At 49.0% G+C, this 14,400-nt stretch overlaps 1 protein-coding gene across 1 annotated transcript in view; it reads right to left on the reverse strand.

Moving 5' to 3' along the window:
• The window catches only part of LAMB1 (laminin subunit beta 1), a 72,048-nt gene extending 57,663 nt beyond the window's left edge, over positions 1-14,385 (reverse strand). The window contains exons 1-5 of the mRNA XM_081800723.1: positions 14,080-14,385; positions 13,807-13,936; positions 12,505-12,680; positions 9,685-9,820; positions 6,185-6,258 (exon numbers count right to left, since the gene is read on the reverse strand). Coding sequence (XP_081656849.1) covers positions 6,185-6,258; positions 9,685-9,820; positions 12,505-12,680; positions 13,807-13,843 — 423 coding nt within the window. The 5' untranslated portion in view covers positions 13,844-13,936; positions 14,080-14,385. The remainder of the gene's footprint in view (positions 1-6,184; positions 6,259-9,684; positions 9,821-12,504; positions 12,681-13,806; positions 13,937-14,079) is intronic.
• Positions 14,386-14,400: the final 15 nt, after the last annotated feature.

Here is a 14,400-nt window from a genome sequence, read left to right on the forward strand (position 1 = left end):
AGCCTCCTCTTACAGGCAAATGTCTAAGCCTCGCAATGTTGCACTTTCTCCCACCCCAGCGGAGATTAGTAAGCTGTTTCTCTTTAGAAGCTGATTATAAGTGGGACTTCACAGCAAACACTCTTTGGTAGAGTCAGTCACCATCCATAATAGGACTGGTTAGGTTGCCTGCTTGCTCGTCATTCATTCGTGTAATCATTCGGCAGCTGTGTGCTGACCGTGCTCGGTATGGACAGCGGTCTGCAGGCTGCAGACGGCCCCAGGAAGCACAGACAGAAATCATCTAGGATACAGAACACCATAGCAGAGTCTCCTACAGTGTGCTCCGGGAAAGCGAGAGGAAGGAATGACTAACTTGAGCAGCTGCGGAATCCTACAATTCCACTCCTAGCTATCCCCCTCCCCAAAGAACGGAAAACAGGGACTCAGACAGATGCTCGCACGTGAATGTTCACAGCGGCACAGTTCACAATGGCCAAAAGGCAGAAACCACCCAAGTATCCATCAAAGATGAATGGTTAAACCAAACACGGTATATACATACAACAGAATATTATTCAGCCATAAAGAAGAAACTCAGATACTTCCTACATCATGGATAAACCCTGAAAACCTTCTACTCAGTGAAAGAAGCCAGACACAAAAGGGCAGATATTGTAGGATTCCACTGATAGGAAATGTCTTGAATAGGCAAGTACACCGAGACAGAAGTAAATTAGAGGTTTCCAGGGGCTGTGGGGAGGGGGCAATGAGGAGTTATTGCTTCATGGGTAGAGTTTATATTTCGGGTGATGAAAAAGCTCTGGAAATAGACAGTGGTGATGGTTGCGCAACATTGTGAAGACACCTAATGCTACTGAATTGTATATTTAAAAAGGGTTATAATGGCAAATTTTGTGTTATGTGTATTTTACCACACACACACACACACACACACACACACAAGCTAGGGAATGCTTCAGAGACAAGATGGCCTCAAACTGGATCCTAAAAGGGTGGGGTCTTCCAGGCGGCGGGTGGAGGTGGCTGCAGGTGGCAGAAGAGGTTGACTAGGGCAGGGGAGGAAGGAATTTGTTGGCCATGTGAAGGGGTTTCCTTTATTTTTATGCCACAAAAGGGGAACACCGAAAGACTTAAGTGGACAGAATGAAATGATCAGATTGCACTTTACAAAAATAATCCTGGGGCACTGTTATCGGACATGGAAAAAACAGTAAGCAAAAAAAACCAAGTGACAGAGGCGCCTGGGTGGCTCAGTCATTAAGCGTCTGCCTTCGGCTCAGGTTACGGTCCCAGGGTCCTGGGATCGAGCCCCACATCAGGCTCCCTGCTCCGTGGGTAGCCTGCTCCTCCTTCTCCCCCTCCCCCTGTTTGTGTTCCCTCTCTCGGTCTCTCTCTCTCTGTCAAATAAATAAAATCTTTAAAAAAAAAAAAAAGAAAAAAAAACAAGTGACAAGGAAACCAACTGAGAGAAAAAAAGATGAAGGTCCTAACTCAAGCATTACAGTATGGTCAGAGAGAAAGGATGCAATTGTTCTGAAAACTTAATGAATTTAGTAAAATATATTGAACTGCACTTGGTGATCCATTAGGTTTCAGTGGAAAGGGAGGGAAGGAGAGAAACACGGGCACTTGAGCTTGGATAGTGGGGGACAACCATGCTAAGAGCAAAGCCACAGAAGAGAAGGAAGGTGTTTGGTTCTGGACTAGTAACACGTGAGGCATCCACAAGCGACACCCATTAGACAACCAGAAACAGCGGTCTGGCACCCAGCTGCGCCAACGGAGCCTGAACCGTGGATCTGGGAATCACTGTTGGCATACGATATTTGAAACCTCCAAAGGTACGATTTCCTCCCGAAAAGCAAAGGGCAAGATAAAAGAGCCGAAGCCATTGCTCCAGAAAATGCATCAACACAGGGCTAGCCAAAGAAGGAAAGAGAGTGGTGCCAGGCACTTTAATTCATCATTTCCTAACCTCCTGTTATGGGCCGAATGGTGTCCTCCCCAAATTCTTATGTTGAAGACCTAAGCCCTCGTCCCTCGGAATGTGACTGTATTTGGAGATCAGGTATTTACGTGGGTGATTAAAGAAGGCGGTCTTACAGTGGCCCTAATCCCATGGACTGGCGTTCTTTATAAGCAGCAACAACTAGGGTATGGGCGTGTCCAAGGGAAGACCAAGGGGAGAGAAAGGAAAGACCGCCATCTCCAAAGGAAACAAAGAGGCCGCAGGAGGAGCCAACTCGGCCCACACTTCAATCTTGCACGTTAAGCCTCCAGAGCTGTGAGACAACACACCTCTGTGGTTTAAGCCCCCCAGTGTGGGGTATCTTGTTATGGCGGCCCCAGGAAGCTAACACACCCTCACGACACCCTCTTCTTACTCGTGAGAACTTGAGGCTCAGACACATTCACTGACTCGCTAGCTAGAGGCAGAGCTTAGATTCAAACCCAGGCTGAATGAGGCCCAAACCCAACCTTCTGCCTCCCTGGCTGATGGCGTCATACCAGACCAGCAAACGGACGTCACAGAGGATGGAGTACAAAGGCCAGACTCTTGGAAACTGAGGCAGGACAGAGATTTGGGAGGTGTGGTGGGCAGGGTGCACTGGAAAGAAGAGACGAAGCAGGATGAGCTCTACCAGGGGGCCCAGGCCTCCGTGCCCGAGGAGGGGGTACGGACGTTTGGGAAATGGAAGGCACGTTCTGTTGCAGGGAGAACAACAGGACAATTGAGCCAGCCCAGCCAACAGAACCTGAACAGACCCTCCCTTCTGAATTAAAACCAATGCTTGGGAGAAATCTGGGTGACCACTAATGGTGAGACGAGTGCATTCCCAGACCTCCTTCTGTCTTCTTAATAATCCTGATGGTCTTTTGCACAGATCAAAGGAGACAAGGATCAGAAAATGGAAGGTCACATTTTGACAGATCCTTTGGCTTATTCACTTACTAGTTGCTTGGGTTTTTACCTTTTTTTTTTACCTATTCAGGAATATAAGAAAATGGTACTTTATTAAACTCAAGAGTATGTGATGAAGGATTTTAAAGTAAGGGGGGGAAACCCCAATAACTACCTCAGCCAAGACAAGCTCCCCAGGAGACCTGCCTCCTGGGTGGCGACCTCTAGGGACAGAGCAGCCTGATGTCTCCGCGTCACAGGGGAGCAGAGAGGAAACGCCTTACAGCCAGTGCTGGCTGCTCCTTTCTCCCTCCTTTCTGGAAGCTTCTGAGTCCCAAAGGGCCACTGACAGAGTTCTCCGATTTCCTGTGGACTTAGGAGGCTGCTGGAACCCAGGACAATACTGGTATGTTCAGAATGGAGGCCCTTCCACAGTCTGCTTACTCAACAACCTGCTCAGGACTCACACCAAGGCGCGGCCACCTCTGAATTTCTACTCCATAAAAGAGCTATGATTTTGGAAACACCTGGCTATCGACCAAAACACACCACGTATAGGTTACAGGAGTTTCGCTGGCCCACAAAAACCCACTCCCCTTAGCAAGCAGCTATCTCCATGGCAAACACGTGTTCTTCACCACCACCCGCTCCTGTCCGCGCTCCTGTCACCCCACTGCCACGCTCCTGCTTACTCAGCTTGGACAGCCAAGAGATCTTTGCTTCATCCCTCTCCTTGCCCTCCCTTCTGTCGTTCTGCTTCTTATCCTTCTCCGATTCACGGCTGAACCTCTGATTACAAAGGGTCCAACCGAGGCCTCCCACAGAAAGTGAGTGCTGATTCTCAAAGGCAGTAGCAGTGGACGCTAAGAGTGTGGAGGCTAAGAGTATGGCAGCAAGGGGACGTGTGTGATTTGCAAAAGCTTTGCTGGCAATACATCCAGGACTCCCTGGAAGGCAGGGGCAGCTCCCTCCTACGCGAGAGTCAGCCCGTCTCTGCATGCACACCAGTAGTCTCCTAGGTGAGCCCCCCATTAACACAGGCCTCAACGGGGGCCTCCCCACGAGCCCTCGGTTCTCACTGTCCCGGGCCCTCCTCTGTTGCCTCTCGGCGACCTTCCTCAAATAGTCTCATTTCCCTGTCAACGGCTCCCCATTTCCTATATAGTTCGCACCCCTCGGCCAGGAGTCCCGGTCCTCCTGACTGTCATCTTCCTTCCTCCTGCCCCTCACAGCCCCGTGCTCGAGGCAAACCCTGCCTGAACTGTCCCCCACCAGCGCTTTGCTCTCAGACGGTGTCCTCTGCCAAGAATGGCTTTTCTTGCACCTCCTCCCACGGAGATCCTGCTCACCGTTCCCGGCCCAGGTCATACGCAGTCCCAGATCTCTCTTCACGAAGCTTCCTGCTTGGGCCCAGGCTAAGACTACTCTCGCCCTCCTCCGTGCTCAGAAAGTGCACCGTCCGACCTTCTGCTGGAGCACTCAGCACCCTCTGTGACATAAGTTATTTGCAAGTCTGTGTTTCCCCCGCACCCCTAGTATAGGTGGGAAGGTCCCGCAGAAAAGCAACCGTGGTATCTTTAAAATCTCCCGCAAGGCCTAGGGCAGTTTCTTACAGACAGAAGATGGCTGAATTCCTCGATCTACTTATTCAGTCAGGAAATATTTGTAGAGCAATCACTACCTGCCAAGCATCAGCACAGATAGAAATGACCGCATTCCCATTAGATGCCAGGTAGCAAGATGATGCCTAGTCCCGCAGCAGAGGGCTAGGTCACATAACCCTAGAACGCAGGTGTTCTCATTCTTCCTTCCCGAGAAGAAGCCGAGGCTCCGGCCACACGTGCCAAGAAGGGGCAGAGTGGGGATTTATACCCAAGCCTGTCCAACCCCATAGATACTGCTTTTCACATGGGAGCTAGAACCTGCAGGATGAGGTCTCTCTCACCAACTACAGTCTGACCGCCTGTACCCATTCTTCATGTCCCTGTTCGGTCCCCTCTTTGACCTTCCTCACTTGTGTGCACAGTTTCCCCTTTGGCCCACGGTATTCACTTGAATGAGTATTTAACTACAGAATATGTACCCAAAGGACCTCTGGATGGATGCAAACTCAGAATGACCCATGTAGGCACACAGATGCCCTTTCCGAAGTAAAAGATAGGGCCATCGACATGAATAATGATATTTTTGTAAATTTTTAGGTGTCACATAACAGAAAGGCAACATCCTCATGCATGGCTGAGTTTCACTTCTAATGGCCAGGCTGAGCTTGGCCGCGGTTAATGAAGGGAGGAGGCGCAGTGTTGAGTTGCTTAGTAAAAGCCCCTGCCTCCCCCAGTGTCAGGTGTCACAGTGGGAGCCTTCCTCTCTAGCAGCAACAGCACCTCTGGGGTGGGGGGTGGGGAGGGTTGGCAGGGGGTAGGGGCTCAGGCCTGGGAGCCAGCAGTCCACCATCCCTCCTAGTCATGTTCTGACTTCCATGCTCCTTGGCCTCCCAGGCTTTGGTTCCAGGCACGGTAAGACTTTCTTGGCTACCCACACACGTGGGTCAATCTCTCCCTGGCACCTCTTCCTAACCTGAGAGGGTGCAGCTAAGGCCCCCGACTCCAACCAAAAACTACCCAAAGCGATTTTAATCTGAGAAGCCAGAGGTAAATTATGGGTTTTATGTGCATCAACGTGTACTTTAAGCCATGCGAAGTCTGTCATTTCCAGGCAGCTGCTTATGAGGAAACAAAGGGACTTTGTCCAGAGAAATTCCCTAGCCCCGGAGTCATTTTACATCTCTAAAAGAAAAAGGATGAGAAAATCCACATTTAAGAAGGCATTCGCATTTCTTAAGGAACCGCAAAACTGTTCCCACAAATTTTGCAAACCCTTGAAAACTAAAGATAATACACTTCCCTTGCAGTTACCAAGCTCAGCATTAAAACATCAACACAAGGGATCAGGGATTTATTTTCCAGATGTTTCATTGTGGTTTGGGAGAGTCAAAGCTGCCTCTCTCCGTGGGGAAATAAAAAGACATCTAATTAAAAGTTTACAGTTGAATTACCTTAGAATACAGGCTCGCTCTCTCCTGCTTGCCACGAAGATAGAGCATTTGTTAAACATAGTTATTCATGCCCATCTTTAAAAGCTGCTCGATGATCCCAATTTATGGCAACAAGAATATTTAAGTTCCCATTTAGGCCAACTCACAACAGACATCCATACAGAAAAGGGAATGACACAGCGCTCTCAACGTGTCATTTGTTGGAAAAGTGACGAATTCCTTACCTTGAAAGTCATTATGAGATGAGTAAAATGGAATTCTGCTTCCAAATCCAGTTGGATCGTTACATTTTCCACGCCTATAGGAGATTGTTTAGAAAGAAGAAAGGAAATAGTAAGGTAAACAGGGCCATCTGTGAAGAGTTGGGACTGTTGTCTTAAATTCTCTTTATGCCCCTCATAGAAATCCTCTTTGCATTCTATCTGAAAGAGAAGCCGAAGACAAGAAACCTGCCTCGGGGTAGGAGGTAAGGCACAAATCAGAAGGATTCTCCAGTTTTCCACAAATCATTCCGGGAGTTCGACATACTGCATCTGCTCGGTGGAAAAGGCCTCCGGCAGAATGCCTCTAGTTGCTGTCAAGAAAGGCAGCTTTCGGGGCGCCTGGGTGGCTCAGTTGGGTAAGTGACTGCCTTCGGCTCAGGTCATGATCCTGGAGTCCCGGGATCGAGTCCCGCATCGGGCTCCCTGCTCAGCGGGGGTCTGCTTCTCCCTCTGACCCTCTTCCCTCTCGTGCTCTCTGTCTCTCATTCTCTCTCTCTCTCAAATAAATAAATAAAATCTTTAAAAAAAAAAAAAAAAAGAAAGGCAGCTTTTGGGGGCGCCTGGGTGGCTCAGTTGTTAAGTGCCTGCCTTCGGCTCAGGTCATGATCCCAGGGTCCTGGGATAGAGCCCCACATCGAGCCCCACATTGGGCTCCCTGCTCTGCAGGAAGCCTGCTTCTCCCTCTCCCACTCCCCCTGCTCGTGTTCCCTCTCTAGCTGTGTTTCTCTCTGTCAAATAAATAAAACCTTAAAAAAAGAGAAAGGCAGCTTTGGCTTAGGAGAAAGTAAAACATCTTCCCAATCCTCTAAGCCCAGTGACTCTCCGAGGGGAAGGATGGGGTCACTTCCTGTGCACAGTAGGGGTTCAGCTTGCAGCCTAAAGCAGGGGACCTAATCCTCCTCCAGGCAAATCACAAGTATTCCTTTTTTTAATGCAGCAGCAAAGAAAATAAATAAGAGTCTACCACGCATGTTAGTTATGCTCCCGTTTAGAAAGACCTGTCCCTGATGGGGAAGCCTTTGGATGCATCACCACAACCGAAAAACAATGCCAGAGACAAAGAATGGGTCAAATAAATGAACCGGCCCAGAACAAATACTAACATCTTCCCTTTCAGGGGGAAGCCTGAACAAACAAATGGGCATTTGCACCATGCCCCGAGGGTCGGTCAGTCCCACGTTAACACACTAAAAAAGCCACTGGAATTCTAGGGATGGAAAGTAGTTCCCTCCCCTCCAATACCTCGGGCCCTCCAGCCTGCCTGTTTACTAAAGGAGACCCCTCCCTGTTTCCTGGGCTCGAGAGAGCTCTGGGGGTCCACCTTCTAGAGCAAAAGAAGTCTTAAAGGCAGGAAGACAGGAATGTGTCAGAATGAATCATGTCACAGGCTGGTGTATTTTCAGGAAATCAGTAGGACTTTTGAAATAAACTCTCCCACTGGAAAACCGCCAAGCCAATTGTAGGGGGTGGGGGGTGGTCACTGAAACGGATATGAGTTAGTTGGAATGTTAAAGAAAAACATTATAATCACACTAACCAACCTTATCTAACTTATTAAAAAGAGCATATTATAAACCGACTCTGGACATTTCAGCGTGAAATGCTAGCTCAGCCACCATGTGTCTCTTCTCTCCCAGGCTTTTTAAAAGCCTACAATGTTTGTTCAAAATGAAGAGATAACAAAATAACGTAAAGTACAAACAAGACCAGTACCCTTTCTGTAACATAAGAACATAGGCTGCAATGTGCGCCCTAAAAGCACATTCCATTTAGATTTAGAACCTGATAAGGCATTACAGTTGTTGTTGTTGTTTTTTTTTTAATAAGGGAAGAAAAATCCACAGAGAAAAGAAACAAGATGATTCCTTTATGGCATATTTGATTTCTGTCGGACCTAAGGATAGATCATTAGGAAGGGTAAGTGAAAAGTAGCTGCACCCTCCGAGCCCATTTCGATGCCTGAACACCGATAATTTAATGCCGCCATCTAAAGCTCAACTTGGACGAAACCCACGGAAAATGGATAACATCACATCCATAAAGAACATCTTTAATGATGAGCTGTTGGACACCAAGGAGAGGACGGGGCAGTAACCATCAGTCTGACTTTCTGAAGACTAGGCTTCAGCCTAACCTCATCTAATCTCTCGTGACAGAGAATGCAAGCCCCTCTACATGAAAATCTGTCTTTCTGGCATTTGGCCTCTTTTGCTCCACAAACTCAAAGTTGCAGAAATTGATGAACTCCTGATGTAACCAAGAAAAACCCTCCCCTGGAACTACAGCACAGGATGAACAATTTTACTGTCTATCAACTTGATACTAAAGTTGAGACGTCCTTCTAATGGTCTTTTCATGTCACTGGAAGAATGTGGGCAGTCGGGACATGCTCCTGTTTGTAAGCAGCTCTATGCTATTTCAGAAGTCCTTTGGGATTTGAGTACAGACTTACAGAAACCTCTCTTTCACACTTAACTATCAGCCAAGATAACCACCAGAAGAATTGATAAGGCTCTAATGGACACATGCTTTTTTGAGGACCAGTCTGTCTCAATCTGGTAAACAATGCAGTCCCAAGGCTGACCAATGAAAAATCAATCAACCCTCCCCCAGAAACCAACAGTCTTCTGGAAAGCAAGTATAATTTCATAGTCAATGACAAGGAAGTCTAGTAAGGGAGCTCCTCTTTATAGATTGTTAAATGACAGCAAGCCTCTGAAAGCTTCCCAGAGATAGGGCATATATAATAGAGAGATCTAATCAAATCCATGCTCTCTATGGCCAAGCCTAGGTTCACTTCTTTGAGAGCCAGAATTCTCATAATTTTTTGGAACATCTAATGGTACCTTGTTAATTAAGAGACACAATAACTCTACCTTTATTTCCAAAGTTCAGCATTCAAGTTTGAAAAAAATGCCAAACTAACTGGGGCTTAGTTTCCCAGTGAAGTAACAACAAATTTGATGAATTTACTAAACCCAAATCCCAAGGCAAATAAAGGAAAAGGGGGCTGGGTTCACATACTCACTAGAGAAACTGAGTTGGGGTCATATCTAGGTTGACAGAGTCTTTGAAAAATTAACATCTAGTGCTGATTCATAGTACTGTTACTGAATTTTCTCTAGAGGAAAGACGCTGTATTTTGTGGAAGATTCAGGGCTGTGCAGGGCCTTCCCACACCCCCAACAGATATACCCCATCCCCGCAGACTTCCCTCAGATGAGGACTACGAAATACCCCTTTGGTCCAGCATCAAAGACTGCTTTCTTATAGAAAGTGCATGCTTCCAGAAAAAAGATCAGATTTTACCAAGAAAAGTTAGTGCTAGGCAGTAAATCTGCCAAAGGCCATAATTACCGGGCAGAGAAACCAATCAAGATTACAAATACTCAGGAGTCTATAAACTCCTTCCAGGTGACCAATCACACACCGTGGAACTTGTTCCCACACCAACCACATACCATTTTCGGATTGCCACCAAATCTTAAGGCGGTTTGGAGCAAATGTAGTGACCACATTTTCAATGAGATGACTGTCAGGATTGAGGGTCTCATGATAAGGATCTTGTGAATTACAGATGAAGCATTTTTTGTCCTCCTGAAAGGAAAGTTAGTTTCATGAGTCTAGGAAGCAATCACACACAGACAGACAGACACACATGCACACACCAAAAATTAAGCCCACAATACAGAAATCAAATCTACTTGCTTCAAGAAAAATGCATGTGCCAAAATTACTTACGTGACACATAATATGCCTTCTGCTTTTTAACTTATGGGATATGAATTACTCCTGAAAATTTCCTCCACTCTTGTAAATTCAAGGTCAAAAGTAAAAGGCGGCATTGTTCCCACAAACTATTAATTTAATCAAAATGAAATTTCTAGGCATAAGCCTTCATCTCAATGAATAGCTAGAGAAGCTTACTCTTCCAGTAAAATGCAGAAGAGGTATTAGAGAATTTCTGCTGACATAAAGCAAACTGAAAAATGAAAGGAAAAAAATATTCATTCAGCCTGATTTTCTAAAACCTCACAAGACAGAGGCCAAGTATTAGGCAGATGTATTTAAGCAGCTTTGGGAAATACAGAACCAGTTTTCTCAGCTTCTGCTCTGCCCAAGCAGTGAACTCATGGTGGCAGCTTGCAGGCTAACCTAGAAACCGCACAGAATATCTGGGAAGTGGGTATCATGCTGTGCTGCTTTGTTGAAAGCACTGTATCCTGAGACTAACTCAAAGAACGCCAACATGGACCTTAATGAAGCTGAGATGGCATCTACAGAGATCCACATACATCGAACAACATTCAAGCAGTGGTAATATTCTGATAAGGACAGTACCAACAGCTGTACTCTTATGTTTGTATTTATTTAGCTATTAGTTATCCCCTTCCTCTCAAAAGGGTTTAGGGACTAGCAAAATATACTAAGAAAAAGAAAGAGAACAGAAGTCAGGAATGCAGTGGGACCCTGGACAAAATACTTAAGATTCCTGCCTCAATTTTCAGACCCATTAAATGTTTGAGAAAAGCGCACACCCAGTCCCTTTCTTTAGGCTCTGATATCTGTAAAGAGCACTCCACACTTTCATGGCTAATCACGTAAACCAGTGAGTTTGCCTCGACTTGGCTTTGAAAACAATTCAATTCTCATTCTGGTCAAAGCCAGTTTCAGAATCTAGTGATTCATTTACAGGATGTCCTCGCCTCCGAGGTAAATGTTAACACAATATTTTAGGTAAAATTTACATGCTAATATTAGAAAAGGTACCATCGACTGCCTTCATTAACTTGTAGTCAAGGAAACTAATACTGAAGAACAATTACCAGAACTTAAAAAAAAGTTTAATTACAGCCACCCTTCTAAGCAGGAGGAAGCAGTCTAGACATCTCTGTATAAACCTGGAAGCAAATGAGCAGAATCCACTTTACCGCATTCCTTTGGTTTAATTTATCAGGTCTCCAGGATGGGCGCTCTCTTGGCTTTGTAAAAATGAATCCATTTTAAGGCCTCCGCCGTGCAAACTGCACAGCATGGACCTCCTCCCAAAGGGCAGGTATACAGATAGGTGAAGGGACCAAAATGAAAGCAGTTGGCTCTGGCCCAGCTGCCTTTTGCTTGCTTTAGAGGTCAGAAATATCAGTCTACTTAAAAAAAAAAAAAAAAAAATCAAGCAAAAGGCTTCTGATTTTAGGTAGTTGGTTTTGGGTCTTTTTAAAAAAAAATTAGTTTTAGGACGCCTGGGTGGCTCAGTCAGGTTAAGCGTCTGCCTTGGGCTCAGGTCATGATCCTGGGGGTCCTGGGCCCCACATGGGGCACCTTGCTCAGCGGGGAGCCTGCTTCTCTCTCTGCCTGCTCTGCCTAGCACTCCCCCTGCTTGTACCCCCCCTCTCTGAAAAATAAATACAATCTTTTAAAAATAATAAAATAAAAATTAGTTTTGACTTTGTAAAAACGTGACCTTTGAAATCTAAGATCCTGGCCCACTGTTAGAAGCGGCACCCTGAAATTTCATTTTGGTCCTTCTCTATCAGGGTACCATGGCAACCAGGGCATTTTGAAAAAAGTATCTAATGGAGGTAGATGGGGAACAGCCCCACAGGAGAGAAAATCAGGTTCAGTGATTACAGCGACCTTGCAAGGCATCTGTCAGTGCTGCCGTACCCTTTATCCAAGTGAAACGGGAAAAACCAAAGACCACTACTCAGTATAAGAAAAAGAGCATAGGGTGCCTGGGTGGCTCAGTTGGTTAAGCGACTGCCTTCGGCTCAGGTCATGATCCTGGAGTCCTGGGATCGAGTCCCGCATCGGGCTCCCTGCTCGGCGGGGAGTCTGCTTCTCCCTCTAACCCTCCTCTATCTCATTCTCTGTCTCAAATAAATAAATAAAATCTTTAAAAAAAAAAAAAGAAAGAAAAAGAGCATAAACTATCTTTTATACACATTTCCAAGGAGGACAGATTTAAGATAAAAACAAAACCTAAAACACTCGGGACTTTTGAAGGCTCCGGGGCAGGATCCGGGGCAGGGACCAGGTCTGCCCGCAGCCCTGCCTTTCCATACGGACTGTGCTGGCGGTGGGGGCGGCAGGAAATGTTTGGCGGATACAACTGTGAAAACCGAGATGGAGCAAAAAAGGGTGAGCAACCAGTCCAATCCCGGGACTCCCCGACTGGCCGCGCTTCCTATCGCTGGCAGGATGTGGAGTCCCCAGGGCCTGGCCCCTAGGTCTGGACCGGAGGAGGCGCGCGCAGAGCCGGGAGCTGGGATCTCCGCCCTCACCTGGAGGTGGCTGACAATACAGTACGGCTCAGGCTTGTGCAGCCCGCACGTCGAGGTCACCGAGAGCTTCTGTGCCCGGCCGATGAGAAGGTCGCCCGTGGCGGGGTAGCAGCTGCCCTCCGCGCAGCCGTAGCTGAATTCGGGTTCTTGAGCGCGCACTTGGGCTCCGCACAGGGCTGTGGAAAGCGCAGGCGACCGGGGAGGTGGGGAGGAGGGCACAAGCAGGGAGCGAGCCCAAGCAAAAGGAAAACAAGCAGGGGCGGAAACAGAGTAGGTTCAGAAGAAAGCAGAACGCACAGAAAAGAGGCATAGTGGAAAGACGAGCGAAGGGAGAGGCCGGGACGTGGAGAGGGTTCGGAAAGAGACACGAGATCACGTTGGTCCGGCAGCCCAGAACATCATTCCCGGGAGACCCATAGACACTCAAGCCCACCCAGATCTGCCTTGGGGAAGCAGCTCCAGCCACAAAAGGTAGATGTGCAGACCAGCCACTTCCATGTGCCTGTGCCTGGACCTGAGCGCAGGGACGCGAGAGGCCAAACACCCATGCGCGCGCCGGTAGGTGGGTGAGTGTATGAACCTCCGTGCACGCGGCAGCCTGTGCATCCTCAGTGTGAAACCCTGTGTGTGCGCCCGCGTGGAAATGTGTGAGTGTGGGGTTGCGAGTGTGTGTGCGTGCATGCTGGGAGGTCCCGGGCGCTTCTTTGGGGGCGAGGCAGCAGGACTCGCAGAGGGCGCCGCCTTCCCAAGCAAGGGGCGAGTGGACAAGTCCCTGCGGCTTTGGAGTGGCTTCAACGCTTCGTCATTCCAGGGAAGCACCCGGTCCAGCTGTTTCTGGCGCCATCCGGGGGCAAACAGCGATGGTTAATTGAAGCCACATGGCTCCAATCTGTTCCCAGGACTAAGCCTGCGCTCAGCTAGAACACTTCGCTGGGAAATGGGCTCCAGAGGAGCCCTCCGCGGCAAGCCCCCAGCCCACCCCAAGCAGCCTGCCCCCGCAATGGAGAGACCCACAGTGAACCGGCCGAAGGTGCAAAGCCCGGAGCAGGGGCCAGGGATCCCCAGTTCTGGGCACAGAGCCCCCGGGTTGCGGGTCCGCGGCGATCCTCGCGCGCACTCCCCAGCCGCCACCGAGGGCGCTGGCGTTTAATCCCAGGGCACGATTCCCACCCCAGTCCCTCTGCGGATCCTCCGGGCTCCCTCGAAGCCGGGTCAAAAGCCTTCGCGGTCTTCTTCCCCATCCAAGCCCACTCCTCCTCCCACCCTCCACCACCCCACCCCCCACCGCGTCCGCGGAATTACCTAAGAAACTGAAAGCGAACACCTGGAGCAGCCCCATGGCCAGTCCCTGTAGCCGAGGGGACAGTCCTTGCAGAGGAGGGGAGCACGCACCCGCCGAGCCGCCTGCCCTTTTTTCCCCCCGTCTTCCTTTCTGGAGAAGTAGAGGAAAAAAAAAAAAAGCTAATGTTCATAGAGAAGAGAGGGGCCCTTCCATTTCCTGCCGCTCCCACGGAAGCGGGGAGTTGGAGGGTCGGGAGGGGGAAAAAAATCGCGCAGCCACTTTGTCCTCCTCACCGAGCGGTGCGAGCGCTCTCCCCGCCGCCGGCAGCCCCGAGCCCAAAGAAGGGAATTAGAAAGTTTAGCCTTGGGAGGAACCGGGGGAGGCGCCTCCGCTCATGCGCACACGGAGAGCAGGGGCTGAGGGGGCGGGCGGCCACCGCAGGGCGAGGAGGGGGTGAGGTCCGGGTCCCACCCTCCCGGGGCGCCTCTTTTGTTTTAAGGCCGCGCCTGCGGTCGCCGCGGGCTTCGGGCTCTCCCGGGTCCCGGCGGGGCTGCGGGGCCGCCCCCGGGGGCGCGGCGCTGGCGGCGCGCGGGGGACGGGCGGCGTCTGGGCTG

The sequence above is a fragment of the Leptonychotes weddellii genome, chromosome 12, assembly GCF_054177405.1.
Source record: "Leptonychotes weddellii isolate Sample4059 chromosome 12, ASM5417740v2, whole genome shotgun sequence".
Lineage (NCBI taxonomy): Eukaryota > Metazoa > Chordata > Mammalia > Carnivora > Phocidae > Leptonychotes > Leptonychotes weddellii.